Source organism: Megalobrama amblycephala, linkage group LG16 (genome assembly GCF_018812025.1).
Source record: "Megalobrama amblycephala isolate DHTTF-2021 linkage group LG16, ASM1881202v1, whole genome shotgun sequence".
In the NCBI taxonomy this organism is placed as follows: domain Eukaryota; kingdom Metazoa; phylum Chordata; class Actinopteri; order Cypriniformes; family Xenocyprididae; genus Megalobrama; species Megalobrama amblycephala.
The window spans coordinates 33,495,202-33,513,266 of NC_063059.1; the positions used below are offsets into that span (position 1 = coordinate 33,495,202).

The following is an 18,065-nucleotide window of genomic DNA, read 5'->3' on the forward strand; positions in this document are numbered from 1 at the left end:
TGTGGTTGCTAAGACACTCAGTGGCGCAGTGATACAAGTAATGCGGTCATCTGTATGTTTTCGGGAATTTTACAACGGCTTCGAATCGAACGGCTCATAATATATTATAAAAGGGTTAGTTCCTGTCCTTGATTCTGATTAGTCAATAGCTTTGTTTTATGCACGTTAAAACACAGCTATGACCGCTTCACTCAGCGGTTCTGTGTATCACTACACAACACCCTTAGCAATGTAAACTGTTTGTTCTCAATTGATATTGTTCATTGAAGCTTACTGTATTATGTAGAAAAGTATCATGAGAAAAAGATCGAGTGAGAGAGTTCATTACCTGCATTCAGATTTAGCATTTTCCTTCAGGTCAGTCCTATGTTCATAATAAAAAATCTGTTTAAATTATCTTGCCCTTTTAACAGTTAAGGGGTTTTCCCGTGACTGACAGCGCTAGTCAAAGCATTTGTCAGTTGCGTTTTGTTCCGTGTTCACAACAGTTCAGTCTTTTCAATGTAAAAGTCTTCACTACTGACTGACACACTCATAAAGACAGTCTTTGTCGCCATCTAATGGCGTAATTATGTAACTTCTGTTGCCGTTCACGGCCAGGGACTATTTTTTCCGGCGGAAGGAAGACTTTTAGAAAAAGTTTACTTCATGAAAGTTGCATTGATACATATTTTTGGTTTTAATATTTGTATTGTGCATTTTCTAAAAGCAATAATGTACTCGAGGCTAGTGCTGTATCGTGAACAAGTCTCCGCTTTGCGTCGTGCCTAACAACGCCCTTCAGCCATGACTTATTCATGATACAGCACAGCCTCTCGTACCTTATTGCTTATATATAATATAATCATGTTTTTTTAATGTAAAAATCAAAGTTTTCTGTGAAGGTTTAGGTTTCAAGTTTTCACACCATGAAATATGAAGTAAAATGTGCTTTTAATATGCTATCTCTGTATTTAAAAAAAAGTATTTAGATACTACTTGTAGCACACTATTTGTTCAAATGTACTATAAGTGGCAACTAAATACATAATTAAAAAATACAGAGATTAAAAGCACATTTTACTTCATATTTCATGATGTCTCAAAATAGCACAGTTGAGATGTTCTTAAGATTATCTTAAGAAGTACTAAAGGAGATTTTTTAGTATATTAAGTACAAAATTAGTTCGCGAAAATAGAGCACTTTAAATACATTATAGAAGTGTACTTTTTTTTTCACCTGGGGTTACAACTCACCTTGCGTTACAACACTCCCCGATGTCCACTAATGAACAACATTCAACGTAATTAATCAGAGGAACTGTTTGTAATTACATGTTATTGTGATTACAGGAGCCTAATTAATAGGCTAACATGTAACATGAACGCTGCTGTCTAAAGTGTAACCAAAACAAAGTCAGCAGCGCAGCAGAAAGTTATAAATGTGATCAATCAGCGTGATCAGTTGCGCATTCACGCTGGTTTGTATATCGGTAAGGCGTCTCCATATGTCAATCTAGAGTGGGCGGGACCCGCGTCTGCTGCGGCGCTCTGGAGAGGCAGAGACTCAGGCAGGGGCTTAAGTGCCACTTTCTCAGCATTTTCAGTGCGGGCAGCATCTTCTCCCAACCCCGGGTACAGTAACTGCTGCACGCAACATATCCTCTGGATCGGGACAGGAGATTCGGGTTTGCGCCATCCATGCGACTGAGAGCGCACCATCCACCTGGATAAGCAGCATCAGCATCAGCACCAGTGCAGGGAGAACACGGACGCAAGCATCGCCACAAGAATATGATGCTCCAACAGCACTTGCTTTTCGTGCTCTACAGCTTCTGTGGGATTGTCATTAAAGGTAAGAACCCTGGGATGTGTGGCCACAGTGTGATGCCCTCTGGGTGTGGTGGGAGTTGGCAGGGCGAACAAAAATGCCAGTGTGACTTAAGCACATATTATCATAAGACCCGTGCTCATTTGCATGAGGGATAATATTTCAGAAGTAACCCGTGCGTTTGGACAAGTCAAATACAGTACGCGTGTTTTGTGGCATGATGATGACAGTGCAGATTTGAGTTCAGCGCACATTCTTTTACATGCGCGATCAGGTGCGTGGGAAGTTGTTTGTAGTTGATTCAATGATGTTTGTGTGCCATCATCTATCAAATTAGCAACTTTAGACAAAAAATGATTCAGTGGGCACGTGCCCGCGCTCCAAATTGATTCATAGTTCGCATACGCACTGTAACATTTTATTTATTTATTTATTTTGTGTTTATCAAATTATGAATTTTGTCAACACTGACCCAATAACGACCTTCTTGTTCTAAATTGATTCATATGGTTCATTCTGATATCTGCAATGTAATCGCAGTCATAGGCTTACTCTGTGTTCAGGGTGGGATTTGATGTGCAAAACAAGTTGAACTTGAGTCGTTACGCGTGATGGATGTTTAATGCAAGCCCTACAGTGACTATTAGTTGACCAGCACTGGTTTAACTCGGACATACGCACGTTTAAAGCGCATCGCACTCTGGTATTTGCAAGATTCTACATCTTGGGGTCGTCGTAGCATAAGATTTTCTGTCCGAGACGCGCAGTGTGCAAGTACAGACTGGAGATATGGCTTGTGCATTTATTTACAGTAGCGATAACAGTTGGTATGTAGCAAGAATATATATTGTAGGCTATATATATATAGCTAGCAGGAATATATTAGGACGGACAGATGTGGAGCTCCAGAATGCAGCGAGCCGGTGCGCACTGCTGTCCCACTTTGACTCTCTGAATCCCGCAGGCGGATCGCGTGCCGCCGCGCCCCACGGGTCACACAGTACTCTGTCAACATATTCGTAATTTTTTTTTCTTTAAGTTCCGCACGATTCGCAAAAAGATGTATGCGTAAATAATGGAAAAATAACCATTCGCTATACATGCTGCCACTGCAAGAACATGACTCATTGCTGCTGGACTTTTATTGACTCAGAGTCCATATATGTCTGCCTGGAGAGTCAATATTAGGCTATGTTACCATATTAATATCGATTATTAATACAGTAGATATGTCTCAGTATTGTGTAATGTACACCATGTACTGGGGGAGTGTTTTGTTTTACATTTTGTGTGTGTTTTGTACTATATGTCTCAAATTTTGATATTATATTTTCATATTTGTGTGCTAGAAATTAGGCATTTGTAATCTACTGCTTATCCCTAAACTGTGTAAAGTTATGTATAAAGTGCTGATGTTACAAACTACTCTACCGGGGTGATTGCAAGTTAACAGTAGGTGGGGTGAGTTCAATTGTAGCCAATTGAAAACATTGACATACACATTTTTTAAATTAATTTATTGTGGTAATCAGATTTATTTGTTGGAAAATAATTATTATGCCGTCCCCCATCACCACCCACCCCCATTTCATTTCATGAATACAAAATTCATATAAAATTGATTGTCGCTTTATCATCTCTTCATCACGGCACCTGTTAGTGGGTGGGATATATTAGGCAGCAAGTGAACATTTTGTCCTCAAAGTTGATGTGTTAGAAGCAGGAAAAATGGGCAAGCGTATGGATTTGAACGAGTTTAACAAGGGCCAAATTGTGATGGCTAGACGCCTGGGTCAGAGCATCTCCAAAACTGCAGCTCTTGTGGGGTGTTCCCGGTCTGCAGTGGTCAGTATCTATCAAAAGTGCTCAAAGGAAGGAACAGTGGTGAACCGGCGACAGGGTCATGGGCGGCCAAGGCTCAATGATGCACGTGGGGAGTGAAGTCTGGCCCGTGTGGTTCGATCCAACAGACGAGCTACAGTAGCTTAAATTGCTCAAGAAGTTAATGCTGGTTCTGATAGAAAGGTGTCAGAATACACAGTGCAGCGCAGTTTGTTGCGTATGGGGCTGCATAGCCGCAGACCAGTCAGGATGCCCATGCTGAGCCCTGTCCACCGTCGAAAGTGCCAACAGTGAGCATCAGAACTGGACCACGGAGCAATGGAAGAAGGTGAATCACATTTTCTTTTACATCACATGGATGGACGGGTGCGTGTGCGTCGCTTACCGGGGGAACACATGGCACCACGATGCACTATGGGAAGAAGGCAAGCTGGCGGAGGCAGTGTGATACTTTCGGCAATGTTTTATATATATATATATACACACACACTCAGTCATAAATTGTCTAGACACATGCTTAGATTATGAAGCATATTCATGACATCTGTGTACATGTATGCAGACAAAGAGTGAACAAGAAAAACAAGTTGAAATGAAAAATATGTACTTAAAGTAATGTTAAATCCCAAAGAAATATAACAAGTGAAATACAACAGTAGTTCAAAATCTATTCTTTATCTTCACTTTAATCATAAAAGTTCTGGCTTGATCTCTGGTCATTTTTAATGATCTGGATTCTAAAAGCTGCTGTCACATTCAGACAGGATTATCGCAGATGCTTTGTGACCAAGTCAGACCAAAACAACGCAACAAGAAGTCACCTTTGAAAGAGAGATTTACCAGTGTGAGTCTGTACTCTTAAAAGCCCCCTGCACTCTCTTTTCGGAGATGGATTGTAGATATGTAAATGTTGCCGTATGTTAGGTTTAGCAATGTCTGTGCCGACTACAGATCTGTATACTTATTTCTGGAACTTGGTGTGGATCAAAACCAATGATCGACTTTTTTCTTGATATTGATTCTCAGGTGTTTTTGAATTCTCTGCCCGTGGTGAACGTGATTTCATATATACAACAACAGTCCATTCAACCAATCTGATCTGGTTTGAGGGACAAGTTTACAGTTTATGTCAAGGTTAGGCTTATAACCAGGGTTAGGTGCTTCTACATCAGTGTTATTCACCTATCATTTCCCTCTGATTTTAGGGAAAAGTTATGGGTAGGGTTAGATTTAGGGGTATGAATATGGTTAGGACTACATTTTCAGACAGGAATGTTGTTCCAGGATCAAAAAAAATATGTTGATCCAGCATTTTTATCTTATTTGGCTTGCATAATATGATATTTATATAGTTTATACATGTAGATGAAAAGCTTGTGTGGATGTTAGAGAATTTGTTGATTTCTGATGAGTCCAGGTCTGTAGTTTATCACCTAATAACATGATCACAAATTAAAAATCTGTGAAATGTTAATTTTCTTAACTAAAGTTTTAGGTATATATATATATATATATATATATATATATATATACCTAAAACTTTAGTTATATATATATAAGGGATTTTATTAGCAAAATTACATTTTATTAGCACTGTATTATAACATATGGTTTAGTGATATAAATAGTACATTTCAAGCAATCAAGTTGGTCGAGTTGGTTTTATTTCTTAGTCTACTGGGGTTTGTGTAAGACAGTTAAGTAGCTCTTTATTGCTTCTGTTGGTTATATAGAGTCAGTTTGCCTCTTGCTCGATTTGTGGAGTTAAAGGCTATACCAGAACCTTTCCAGTTTAATGTGTGTCACATCCAAAATGGTACTGTAACTCTGAAAAGTGTTTTAATAATTTATATCCCAAGAATCCCTGCCATAAGCTGTCAGTTTTTTATTCACCAGCTTGATTCTTATCCCTTCTTAAAATGTGAACCAATGCGCTGCAGCTCAGTCTCAGAGTCTGAGTGCTTTCAGTGAAGAAAAGACGGTGCTTAGATGAATATTTTTGCGTGGAGTTACTCATTCAGCTGATTTATCAATTTGATGGAATGATTTCCTTATAAGATGTGGTAAGAAGTGATAGATAAACTGTGGCTGAAGGGTCACATTCATGCAGAGATGTTCAAGACTGAGTCAGAGATCTTTTTATGTCCGTTGTCTTGTTAGTAAGAGAAATCATCAGATTAAACTAGTACTGATTACCAAACAATGTATCGTAGATATGCAATTTCTTGTTCTCCAGGGAAATTCATAAAAGACTGAACTTTAGATGCTACAGTTTTTGAATGGCCGAACCACAATATGAATGTTATTTTGCCATACGGCAGTGATTCTTAACATTTCTGACCCCAAGGCTCCCCATTTTCCAAGACCCTCACTTATATATTTTGGGGGGTACTTCAGCTGTAATAATGACAAATGTGCTTGTTTTCAAATATTTTTTAGTTTAAAAAATTCAGCAGATTAAAATGATTGATTGATTGATTGATTGATTGATCATTAATTTGGTCATTCCTATGGAAGCCCAATTCCACCACAAAAAAGCATACTTTGGTAAATCATAATTATGGCATAACATCTCATACTTATGAGATAAAAAGTAAAAAATGATGTTATAAAAGCTCACAATTCTGACATACTAAGTCTAAATTATGATATACTAAGTCATAATTATGAGAAAATTGAAATGATCACACAAATAAAAATTGAGTTTTTTTATGTAATAATTTATACTATTTGTCATAATTTTACTATCATTACTTAAATGTCATAATTTTGACTTTATATTATTTAAAAACCAATTATGATTTCAAAGCATGATTTATTTATTGGTTGGTTGGTTGATTGATTGATTGATTGATTGATTGATTGATCAGAAATGGGCTTCTATGTAAGGATTACTGGAAATTGATTACTTTTTTTTTTCTTTTTTAACTCACAAAGAGCAAATTCAACTCAAAATAGGGCGAATCTCGCCCCCAATATTTGCATATGCCAGCTCATGTTCAAGGCATTACACAAGGGCAGCCAGTATTAATGTTTGGATCTGTGCACAGCTGAATCATCAGACTAGGTAAGCAAGCAAGAACAATAGCGAAAAATGGCAGATGGAGCAATAATAACTGACATGATCCATGATTACATGGTATTTTTAGTGATATTTGTAAATTGTCTTTCTAAATGTTTTGTTAGCATGTTGCTAATGTACTGTTAAATGTAGTTAAAGTTACCATCGTTTCTTACTGTATTCACGAAGACAAGACTGTCGTTATTTCCATTATTAACAATTGCAGTCTGTATAATTCATAAACACAACTTCATTCTTTATAAATCTCTCCAACAGTGTGTAATGTTAGCTTTAGCCAGGGAGCACCATCAAACTCATTCAGAATCAAATGTAAACATCCAAATAAATACTATACTCACATAATCCGATGTATGCATGCAGCATGCATGACAAACACTTTGTAAAGATCCATTTTGAGGGTTATATTAGCTGTGTGAACTTTGTTTATGCAATGATAGAGCCGAGAGCTCGGGAGGGGGCGGAGAGCGCAAGCAATTAAAGGGGCCGCAGTCTGAATCGGTGCATAGTTAATGATGCCCCAAAGTAGGCAGTTAAAAAAATGAATAAAAAAAAATCTATGTGGTATTTTGAGCTGAAACTTCACAGACACATTCAGGGGATGCCTAAGACTTATATTACATCTTGAAAAAAAAAAAAAAAACGTTCGATGGCACCTTTAAATAAAAAAAAGAGTAATGTAAGTTTACAACTTTTAAAAAAAAATTTTTTTTCTTATTTTAAATAATTTTAAGCCACATTTTGGCCCCCTTTGTTGAGCACCACTCCCATAAAGGGACGAATTTAACAACATTATGGTAATTATTCATCTGAGTGGTTTATCTTTTTTATTGCTAGATGAGAAGTGAGGGGTCAAGAAGTCATTGAGAGCTGATGAGCACCACATGAGCACCATGACTTAATGGACTTAATGTGTCACTTACCGCCACACCACAGGTCCGAAAGGTCATTGCTTTCTTTAGAGCTCACTACATTGTCATCCCCATTTCTTGCTTTTATATTTCATCCAGCATTAAAGCGCACTTGATATTTGTAGTCCCTTTCACGTCTACGGGAATCTCACACGTCGCAGATCAAAACACCGCTGCATGGTGTCTTAATAGCTATATAAAACTCAAGGTCTCCAATTACATCTGTGACCAGACATTTAGGTCAGGGCTTCACAGCACCTCTACAGTCATATTCCCATTAGAGCAGGTTCTTTCCCACCTTAGTTAACAATTCACAAAAAAAGACATTTGTAGCTGGCTTTCTGTGAATGTGCCATACAAATTGGGCCTAAGGGACTAAAAAGCCCCCAAAACATCTTGCGACTCAGTCGCCCCAGGGCCCAGTTAAACGTGCGGATAGATCCTGTGTCAGCTGAGCGTTTAAGGTAGTGTGTCGGCAGCTGAAGTGCAGCATTAGCGCATCACAGCGTTTTGACGTGAGGTGTGATGGGGAGAATGCTTTATGCTCTCTCTTAAAGATGCTCTCTCTTCGCCATGGAGGGTTAGCTTATCCTAGCAGAATGGGCTCTAAGCCGCTGAGTGCCGGCCATGGAGCTACGCTGTGTACCGCCGCATATCAGTAATCCAGTAAAGGAAAGCAGGCTGTGTGCAGAGAGAAGCCAAGCCTCGATGCTTTGTGCTGGCTGACAGATCTACATCTGTACAGATGAGTCACAGAAGCGCTGTGAGGGGAACAAAAGTATGATATGAAAAAGACATCGAATAACAGCAGAGAAGTGACCTGGATGACAGCCAGCGTTTTATTGTCTTAAACAAGGAAGTGTGTTTTGTCGTTATTGCTGTATTTTTAGAAGCATCATCATCTCCTGTTGAAGCCTGTTAAATGAAAATGTTTTGCGCATTAAAAATATTCATATTAATGCAGTTTTTTTTTTTTTTTTTTAAACATACGTCATCAGTAGGGGATAAGAGTGTGGTAAGATTTGCCACCCGCTGACTTTTATGTTCAAGTATAAACTTATTAAGGTCTAAAAATATATATCGCATATATTGGTGCATTGCCAATTTATGAAACCATGCAAATTATTTTTGGCTAAAGATCAGCCATGAATGATTAAAGAAAGTATTTTCCAAAATAGTAACTGTGGGGTAAAGTGTGCCAGATGCACTGTTATTTCATTATTTTTAGACATTTATAATATTTATTAATGTTTTGAATGAGCTTTTATTTTTATATTTTCAGTTTAAGTTTAAGTAATGTTTTGTCAATTTTATTTAGCTATAATTTAGTTTTTTTATTTCAGTTTTAATTTTAGTAATTTTAGTACTTAAATTATTTCAGCTATTTGCTAAAACATCATTTCTAATTTTCATTAAATCACTGTAAGTTTAAGTTTTTCATCTATTTTATTTTTAATTTAATTTAATTTAATTTTTTTATTTATTTTTTTATTTTATATTTTCTATTTTTTATTTTATTATTTATTTTTTTCATTTTTATTTCATTACATTATATTTTTTATTTTATTTTATTTTTTAAATTTATTATTTAATATTTAATATTTAATATTTTCTATTTTTTATTTTATTTTATTTTATTTTATTTTATTTTATTTTATTTTATTTTATTTTATTTTATTTTATTTTATTTTATTTTATTTTATTTTATTTTATTTTATTTTATTTTATTTTATTTTATTTTATTTCCAAAAATTACTAGCCAGATGCCAGATGCTTTGGGATAAGTTGTGTCAATTTCTCAAATAATAATATTGAATGGTTTCAGAAGGCTTTTATGCTACATACAAATTGTGTCTCAATAACAAAGATGTATAGCATTCCCATTTTATTTTGTGTGCAAATCTTTGCCTTTTAGCCTAAGACCAGAATGTTAGGTCTCTTTCATTAACTGCGGATTGAACCTGTAACTTCCTGCAAGAAAGAAATTATGTTTTTTAGTAAAATGATTAGACTGAGATTGGCCGTTGCCCAGAGGACCATCACGTAGGCTGTTGTAAAGCCTTCAGGGAAGGTGAATTACTTCATTACGTTTATGTAATTGCACATGTCCGGGTACAAATGTGTTGGATGTAGATTCCGTGCGAGTTCATGCTTATTGGCTCAATGTTACTGATTAATCTAGATTGTGGAGTAATTCGGTTTGTCTAGTCCTAACTGCGACTATTACAGCGCGACATGACAGATGTCGTAATGGCATGTTTGTTCCTATGGGCTGTAACGAGGTTGCTCTGAGCAGATTCAGATGTAAGTGCAATTAAAGTACTGCGCCTATGAAAGACTTCTGTAATGAAAGGACAGATATTCTTCGCTTGAGAAGACCATAATAACTCTACAGATAAATGGTGCTGTGACAAGCACAATTAATAAGATCACCTACCTTTGGGCAAACAGACATGATAATTAGCTTCTGTTGGCGACTCATTGGCCACAGAACAGACAGAAGCAGAGATAAAGATTGGAATTTTGGACATTTAATATTACTTCTCTTCTCTATTCTTTATCTCTAAGTGGGTATAAAGGGAAAGTTTCTGAAAGAGGCTCAATATTGCTCACTAGAAATGCATCTAAACCTTTCAGACTCCTTTTATTTACTCTACTATTTGATTTATTAAGTATCATCTAATATGAATCAACTGGTTAACTAAAAGGAGAGGTTTCTTAAAAGGGAAGTAACATAAAAGCAGCTGCTGTTAAAAGAATCACAGCATGAAAACAGGATGCACAAGATGCAGAGGACTTAATTAGTTGTTTACCGAAAGCTTCACAGACTAAAATTACCTGATTGTCACCCCTGCATTTCTGTGATTACCACAACAAAATGATCAGCAAACCCTGTTGTCTTCTCATTGACACCTTGTCATATCCAAAGGACACTTTGCTTCGAAGCCTTATTGCTAATTAATTCATAGATGTTTTTGTGAGTGTATCTCAGTCAGGGATGCCATAAAGGGGTGAAGTGTAGGATGACACGGGGGCCCGTTTGGTGGTATCGGGGACGGGGGCCACGCTTTTCAGAGAAATTCAGAGCTCCGAAGTCCCCGAATAACAGAGAAATTTGTCATTCCGAACCCCCACAACTGATGGAAAAATCCAGTGGCGTGCCTGATCCCAGTTCTTTAAAGGTGCCCTAGAACATCTTTTTAAAAGATGTAATATAAGTCTAAGGTGTCCCCTGATTGTGTCTGTGAAGTCTCAGCTCAAAATACCCCATAGATTTTTTTAAATTCATTTTTTTAACTGCCTATTTTGGGGCATCATTAAATATGCGCCGATTCAGGCTGCGGCCCCTTTAAATCTCATGCTCCCCACCCCTGAGCTCGCGCTTGCCTTAACCAGCATAAACAAAGTTCACACAGCTAATATAACCCTCAAAATGGATCCTTACAAAGTTTTCGTCATGCAGCAAGTCTAATCGCATAAGTATGGTATTTATTTGGATGTTTACATTTGATTCTGAATGAGTTTGATGGTGCTCCGTGGCTAAAGCTAACATTACACACTGTTGGAGCGATTTATAAAGATAATAAAGTTGTGTTTATGAATTATACAGACTGCAAGTATCTTGTCTCCGTGAATACAGTAAGAAACGATGGTAACTTTAACCACATTTAACAGTACATTAGCAACATGCTAACGAAACATTTAGAAAGGCAATTTACAAATATCACTAAAAATATCATGATATCATGGATCAGTTATTATTGCTCCATCTGCCATTTTTCGCTGTTGTTCTTGCTTGCTTACCTAGTCTGATGATTCAGCTGTGCACATCCAGACGTCCTGCCCTTGTGTAATGCCTTGAACATGAGCTGGCATATGCAAATATTAGGGTCATACATATTAATGATCCCGACTGTTACGTAACAGTCGGTGTTATGTTGAGATTTGCCTGTTCTTCGGAGGTCTTTTAAACAAATGAGATTTATATAAGAAAGAGGAAACAATGGTGTTTGAGACTCACTGTATGTCTTTTCCATGTACTGAACACTTGTTATTTAACTATGCCAAGATAAATTAAATTTTTAATTCTAGGGCACCTTTAAAGTCCCCCTGTTGTGAAAATCAAGTTTTTAATGTAGTTTATATGTCTATGTTGCATTTTTAATTTGCAACCTTGCTGAGTATTTTCTCTTTAAAACTGCATTGATCTAAAGATAGTTTCAAAAACACGGTTGGAAATCGTTGGTGTTTGTGATGTCACAAACTACCTTGTAACCAATCACGTCAACGTGCCGGCAGGCTTTAGCATATCATTAACCATGACCGCTCTGAAGAAGGGGAGTCTCAAGAGAATATATCCCGGTATATTTTTCTGTTGATATGAAAATTCGGGTAGAATTATCAATATAGCGGGTGTATGATGTATATTAAGATGTTATGATGAACTAAATGCCTTTCTCCACTCACATTCTGAGTTGTTCAAACCTTTTCTAAGGATATTGATTTTTAGAAGGCAGCTGTCTGCCTCGTGAACGGGAACATTGTTTGTGTAACGTTAGCAACACATTATTAGCACTTGTTTGATAATGCAGTCAAACAAAAGGCTAATCATATTAATTACGTCATTAAAAAATGATACCACTGTGCAGCGTTTACCTCAGTAAGTTGACTGAGTGGATCTCTAAGCTTGTGCAAGTGAGTGGAGGCGGGGCTAATTAGCATATTCATAGATCCACGTATACTAAATGAAGCAAGGGAGTTATATTCAAGCTATTTTAAGGCATGAAGTTTTTTTTTCACAGGAAAAAAATGTTTAAATATGTCACTTTGGTGATCAAAGATGAGTTTTAAGGGATAAAATTATTGACTCATGCAGTGGGACTATAAATTGACAAGTTATTGGCTTTCCTGTCTTTAGAAACTCTAAAAACTCTTTTAGTTGAATGTTAGCAGACTCTTATATCTCAAAGGTCAATTACTTCATGTTGCACGTTGAAAGTCACATTGAAATTGTATTGTATAATTACTGTAGAGGTTCTATGGAAGCTCGTTTCCATTTTAGAGTAAAAAAATAAAAGTTTTGCAAAAGTTTTTAAAATAAGAAATAAAGCCACGCTGCAAGAAATCTTTGAGTTGAAAACAATGTGGAACTACAGTGTGGGACCGCTATACTCAAGAAGCCGCACTTCAGGGTTGTTTAGAGTCTTTTGAATCTTATATTTGGCTGAGAATGAAGCAGAGTCTTCATTTCATCTGTTATCTGACCTTTAAACAGAGTCCCTCACCCTCTCTACTCTTAGAAGAATGTCCTCACACTGCCTGCGGATGAGAACCACACAATGAATCTCATTTACTCTGCAACACACAGTTGCTCTGCTTTTTCTTTCTGTGGCCTCGCCATGAATTGAAGGAACAGCCATCCGTGCTGTTTTTACCCGTCTAACCAGCTACATATTCACTGATTCACATGTTATTGTGCAGGAAAGCGAGACTAATAATATTAAAATAAGCCTGTAACAAACTATTTTGATTACTTTTTCCTGTAATGAAGAAATGCAAGGCACCATGTCTTAATTTTCATTAATTTTATTGTAGCAAAGAATTCCACCGTCCAACAAAAAACATAGTTGTGATCAAAATGATTGCCCTAGCTTTTTCTGACATTCTACATTTGATTGACGGGCATATGCAAACACTCTATTTGAAGTTGTGACATTTAATCACTATTCAGTACTTATCTTAGTTTTCACTACTGCAAAGTGGTGTCACTGACAACATTTTTCCATGCGCAGCGTAAAAACCAGACTAAGAAATGAAATATGTTGCAGACTATTTTTTTATTATCAATTTCTGTAGGTTTTATATATGAATTGTGTGTAGTTTTCATTGACTTTGGTTAAGATTTGTATGATTAGACCCAGTGTGTAATTAGTTATAATTTATAACTTTTTGTGTGTGTTTAAAAGACATTACAACATTTTGTTCTCAGACAGTCAAAAACATTGTGTCTGTCAGTCATTTAGAGAGCCGATTCAAATACTTGTAGTGAGAGATTATAAAGAGATAGTATCTATTCTGTCAAAACAGCAATCAAAGGAAAGATACACGATGAGAGTAATCAAAAGCGTGTGGCACTACATCTCAATGATGCCGGTGAGGCAGCATAATGGTGGCAGATGGAGATAACAGCAACTCAAATTGAAAGCGTAATCAAAGATTAAACAGGCAAAGGCGAGGGCTATTTAATAAGTGGGTATTGCTGTGATACAGGCGTGGAGACGCGCAATAATTGATTTCTGTCCTTAATTCATTTGAGGAGACAATTTAATCTAATCAGAGAAGGAGCGGGCCCATGGCAGTACATCTGCTTGGTGGATGTAAACGACTCCATAACAGAGAAACAACGCAAGAGCTATCAAAGATGAAAAGATAGTGCTTAAAGATGATTTTATGTTCAAATTTCTCTTATAAAACTTTAATAAGTAGTGTCAACTATAAGTAAGCCATTGGTGGGTTAAAACATTGTGGCTTGGTGTTTTCAAAACATTGAAATGTTTGTTGTAGAATCTGCCAAGGCCAGCACGGCAACAGTGCTCTACCAATAGTGTGAGTTTGGGGTGTGGCTATTGTATTTATTAGACCAATAGCAGGAAGGGAGGAGTGTTCAGGAAACCTGTTTGAGAAAAACAGTGTTGCAGTTCTGTCTGCATACTTCCAACAGGATTATCAAAGAAAAAGATGTCAATATCAGCATCAAAATGTCATTTGACCGCCACACCTACATAATTCAGAGGCCAATCATCCTCTGTTTCACTCGTAAGTGAGACGTTACACTCGCGTACCCAACTTTCTACAAAGTGAGAGAGGGAAAAGCGCAAACTTGAGCTGATGCATGTTTATGTCCTGATATTGATTTGATCTTTAAAAAGGTTCCCACGGGTAAGCAAGGCGGGGGAAGCGAGGCTGAATACGGACAGATTTGCAACTGAAGGTGGTGTGGAGGTTTGTCGGGGGAAGTGAGGAGAGATGCTGAGGGTGTGTGTGTGTGTGTGTGTGTGTGTGTGTGTGTGTGGATAAAAGCACATCAACTCCATGACCTCGTAAAGGAGGATCAACGCTTGGAACGAGAACTGCATACCGATAGCAAGGTGGGTGAAGGCCTGAGTGACTGAGACTGAAGATTTGTTGATGAAATGACCATAAAGCGGTAAAAATTTTACAGCGAGAGCTGGCAATGGGTTGTGGGAGGGCTGGCGATGGGGGCAAAAACAGATAACAGAAAAAGAAAAAATAAAACATAAAAATAGAGTGATAAAAGAAAAGGACATTTTACAATGGTATGGCAATGGCAATCAGGGCTCCAAACCGGTTCAAGGAATGAAAACAAAAACCGGAATATAACGTAATTTTAACAGGAACAAAAATAAACAAAAAAGAAATCAGTTTAGTCGTTCTTAAAGGGTTAGTTCACCCAAAAATGAAAATTCTGTCATTTATTACTCACCCTCATGTCGTTCCACACCCGTAAGACCTTCGTTCATCTTCGGAACACAAATTAAGATATTTTTGATGAAATCCGATGGCTCAGTGAGGCCTGCATAGACAGCACTTCCTCTCTCAAGATCCATTAAGGAACTAAAAACATATTTAAATCAGTTCATGTGAGTACAGTGGTTCAATATTATTATTATAAAGCGACGAGAATATTTTTTGTGCACCAAAAAAAAAAAAAAACAAAAAAAAAACCCACTTTTTAACAATATCTAGTGATGGTTGATTTCAAAACACTGCTTCAGAGCGTTATGAATCTTTTGAGTCGAATCAGTGATCAAACCGCCAAACTGCTGAAATCACGTGACTTTGGCTCTCCGATCCACTGATTTTATTCGTAAAGCTTTTTCGTAAAAAAGACGTTATTTTGTTTTTTGGCGCGCAAAAAATATTCTCATTGATTTATAATATTAAGGTAGTTTATGTTTTTAAGGTAGTAATGTTTTTAGTACCTTTATGAATCTTGAGAGAGGAAGTACCATTGCTGTCTATGCAGGCATCGCTGAGCCATCGAATTTCATCAAAAATATCTTAATTTGTGTTCTGAAGATGAATGATGGTCTTACAGGTGTAGAACAACATGAGGGTGAGTAATAAATTACATTATTTTCATTTTTGGGTGAACTAACCCTTTAACAAAAGACACTTATTTGTAATGATGATTAACCGGTTAATAACATTATTTTATCGTTGTGTTTAATATTTGAACTTCGCAGTCAACCAATCATGAGTTCAAATAGTATGGCCTATGCAAATATGACTTTGACGCATCCAATGTGAGTGAAATGCCCGCACTCAGCTGTCAAGTCATCATAGGTAAGTCGCTGGCTTTAGCTTCTCATGAGTTTTTCCGAGGATCACCAACCATTAGAAAATGAATGGCAGGTAATATCCAACGTGGTGTGTGTGTTTTAAAGCCAGCAAAAAATTGCGGGTTAGTGCAGAACTGCTACTATTCAGGGGAAAAAAAAAAAATAATAAACACCATGTTGTCAAAGTAAGTATTGTGGCACTTGTGTGTGTCATTATATATTAACTTCCCAAAATCAAGCTCAAACAGAGTTATGAGTTTTTTCACCAGCGAATGTTGGAGATTTGTGTTTTGTCAGTCATTAAAGGGAAAATTATCTGATGATTTACTCACTCTCAAGCCATCCTATAGGTTTATATGACTTTCTTCTTTCAGACGAACATAATCAGAGTTATATTAAAAAATATCCTGGCTCTTTCCACCTTTATAATAGTAGTGAATGGCGCTCGGGATTTTGAAACCAAAAAAAGTGCATCCATCCATCATAAAAGTAATCCACACGACTCTAGGGGGTTAATAAAGACCTTCTGAAGTGAAGCAATGGGTTTTTGTAAGAAAAATGTCCATATTTATAACTTTGTAAACTGTAAGCTTCCGGTAACGGCTGTACACAAGTTGACTTCAAACAAATATGGCTGGGCAACAAACTCAAGAAGAGCCAGGATATTTTTTAACATAACTCCTATTGTGTTCATCTGAAAGAAGATAGCAATAAACACCTAGGATGGCTTGAGGGTGAGTAAATCATGGGATAATTTTCATTTTTGGGTGAACTATCCCTTAAACAGCCGGATCTGAGGCAGTTACTTTTGAAATGTGAATGAGATGTGAAGCAGCTACAAATCACGTGAAACACGAGTCGCAATAAAAAAAGCAAGCTTGTAGAAGCAAGCTAAAATGGCATGGTTGCTTCAGCAAATGTGTTTTTAATTTACCTTAGCTTTTTCTTACACTGTTTGTTGGGTTTAGTGTAGGTGGTATGGTATTTTTAAACACAATACAGGATTACACTTTTATTGCCTTTCACCGGACATTTCATTTCCAAACTGCTGTTCTACATACAACAACCAACGTAATAAAACATTGTCAAATGCAAGTTCATCTATTTGGGATAAAATTAAACACGCTTTTTAGTGCCACTCACTGGACGTTGCGCACCACATCAGGAAGAAACATATACAGTGTCACAATTACAACAAGAAGGTGAATGGAGTGTGTGAGGAAAGGAGGTGTGAGCGAGAAACAAGGGTTTGAGGATGACAACCACATGAAAAGTAATTGGTAAGAAGAAGCCTGCAGCTTTTTCAGTGACAGATGGGCAGATAATCCTAAAAATAGCAGTTTATGGGCAGATATCAGCCTCCAGCAAAGCCTCTGAGACTGATATAACCAGAAGTTTCTTATGAAGTTTCTACTTGCTGTTGCTTCAAACTTTCATATCTCCCACTCATCGCCTTAACTCACACATTTGTTTAATTTGGTCTTTAGTCATCTATAAGGTATATGTTTATACAAAACTCTGACATATTCTCTGTAAAATCACTGCATTAACTGTAGGTGTTTAATTATACAGTATTTCATCTGTGCTTTAACTCATTATCCGTGACCTTGATGTAAAGCTTTAGACTGGCTTTTGTCTCTTAGTATAATTAATCTGTAGACAGAATGTGGGTTGAACACATATATAAATATATGTTCTGAAGATACTGTAACTCGCAAACTTTTCAAATGCCGCATTTATTTTGTTCCACATATCAAACATCACAACTGAAGTTGTATTAATTTACCATTAGCCTTCTAAGCTTAAATTCTGTCTAAAGTTACAATGATAATCAGTTGACCCAAGCTAGTCAAGTTAGGGGAACTTCAACACCCATAATACCATAAAGCGTTATTTTAGATTTTTCCTTCCAAATGTAATGATTATTATAAATTTAGTGGGTCATATCAGCCCATGATTAAAGTTAATATGCCATCGTGACCCATTGAGTGTTTGTGAGAAATTTGCACATTTACAGTTTGCTACAAGCTGTGAGTTATGTTAGATGGAATATGTTTAGA

General features: G+C 36.8%; 1 protein-coding gene across 4 annotated transcripts in view; it reads left to right on the forward strand.

Annotated features, from left to right (window-relative positions):
* The first annotated feature begins 1,476 nt into the window (after positions 1-1,476).
* cadm2b (cell adhesion molecule 2b) overlaps positions 1,477-18,065 on the forward strand; it is a 259,203-nt gene continuing 242,614 nt past the window's right edge. For 2 of the 4 annotated variants that reach the window (XM_048160174.1, XM_048160173.1), the window contains exon 1: positions 1,479-1,834. In XM_048160174.1, coding sequence (XP_048016131.1) covers positions 1,774-1,834 — 61 coding nt within the window. In that variant the 5' untranslated portion in view covers positions 1,479-1,773. Of the gene's footprint in view, positions 1,835-18,065 lie in introns of all 4 variants that reach the window. The other 2 variants (XM_048160169.1, XM_048160170.1) reach the window with 2 other exon arrangements.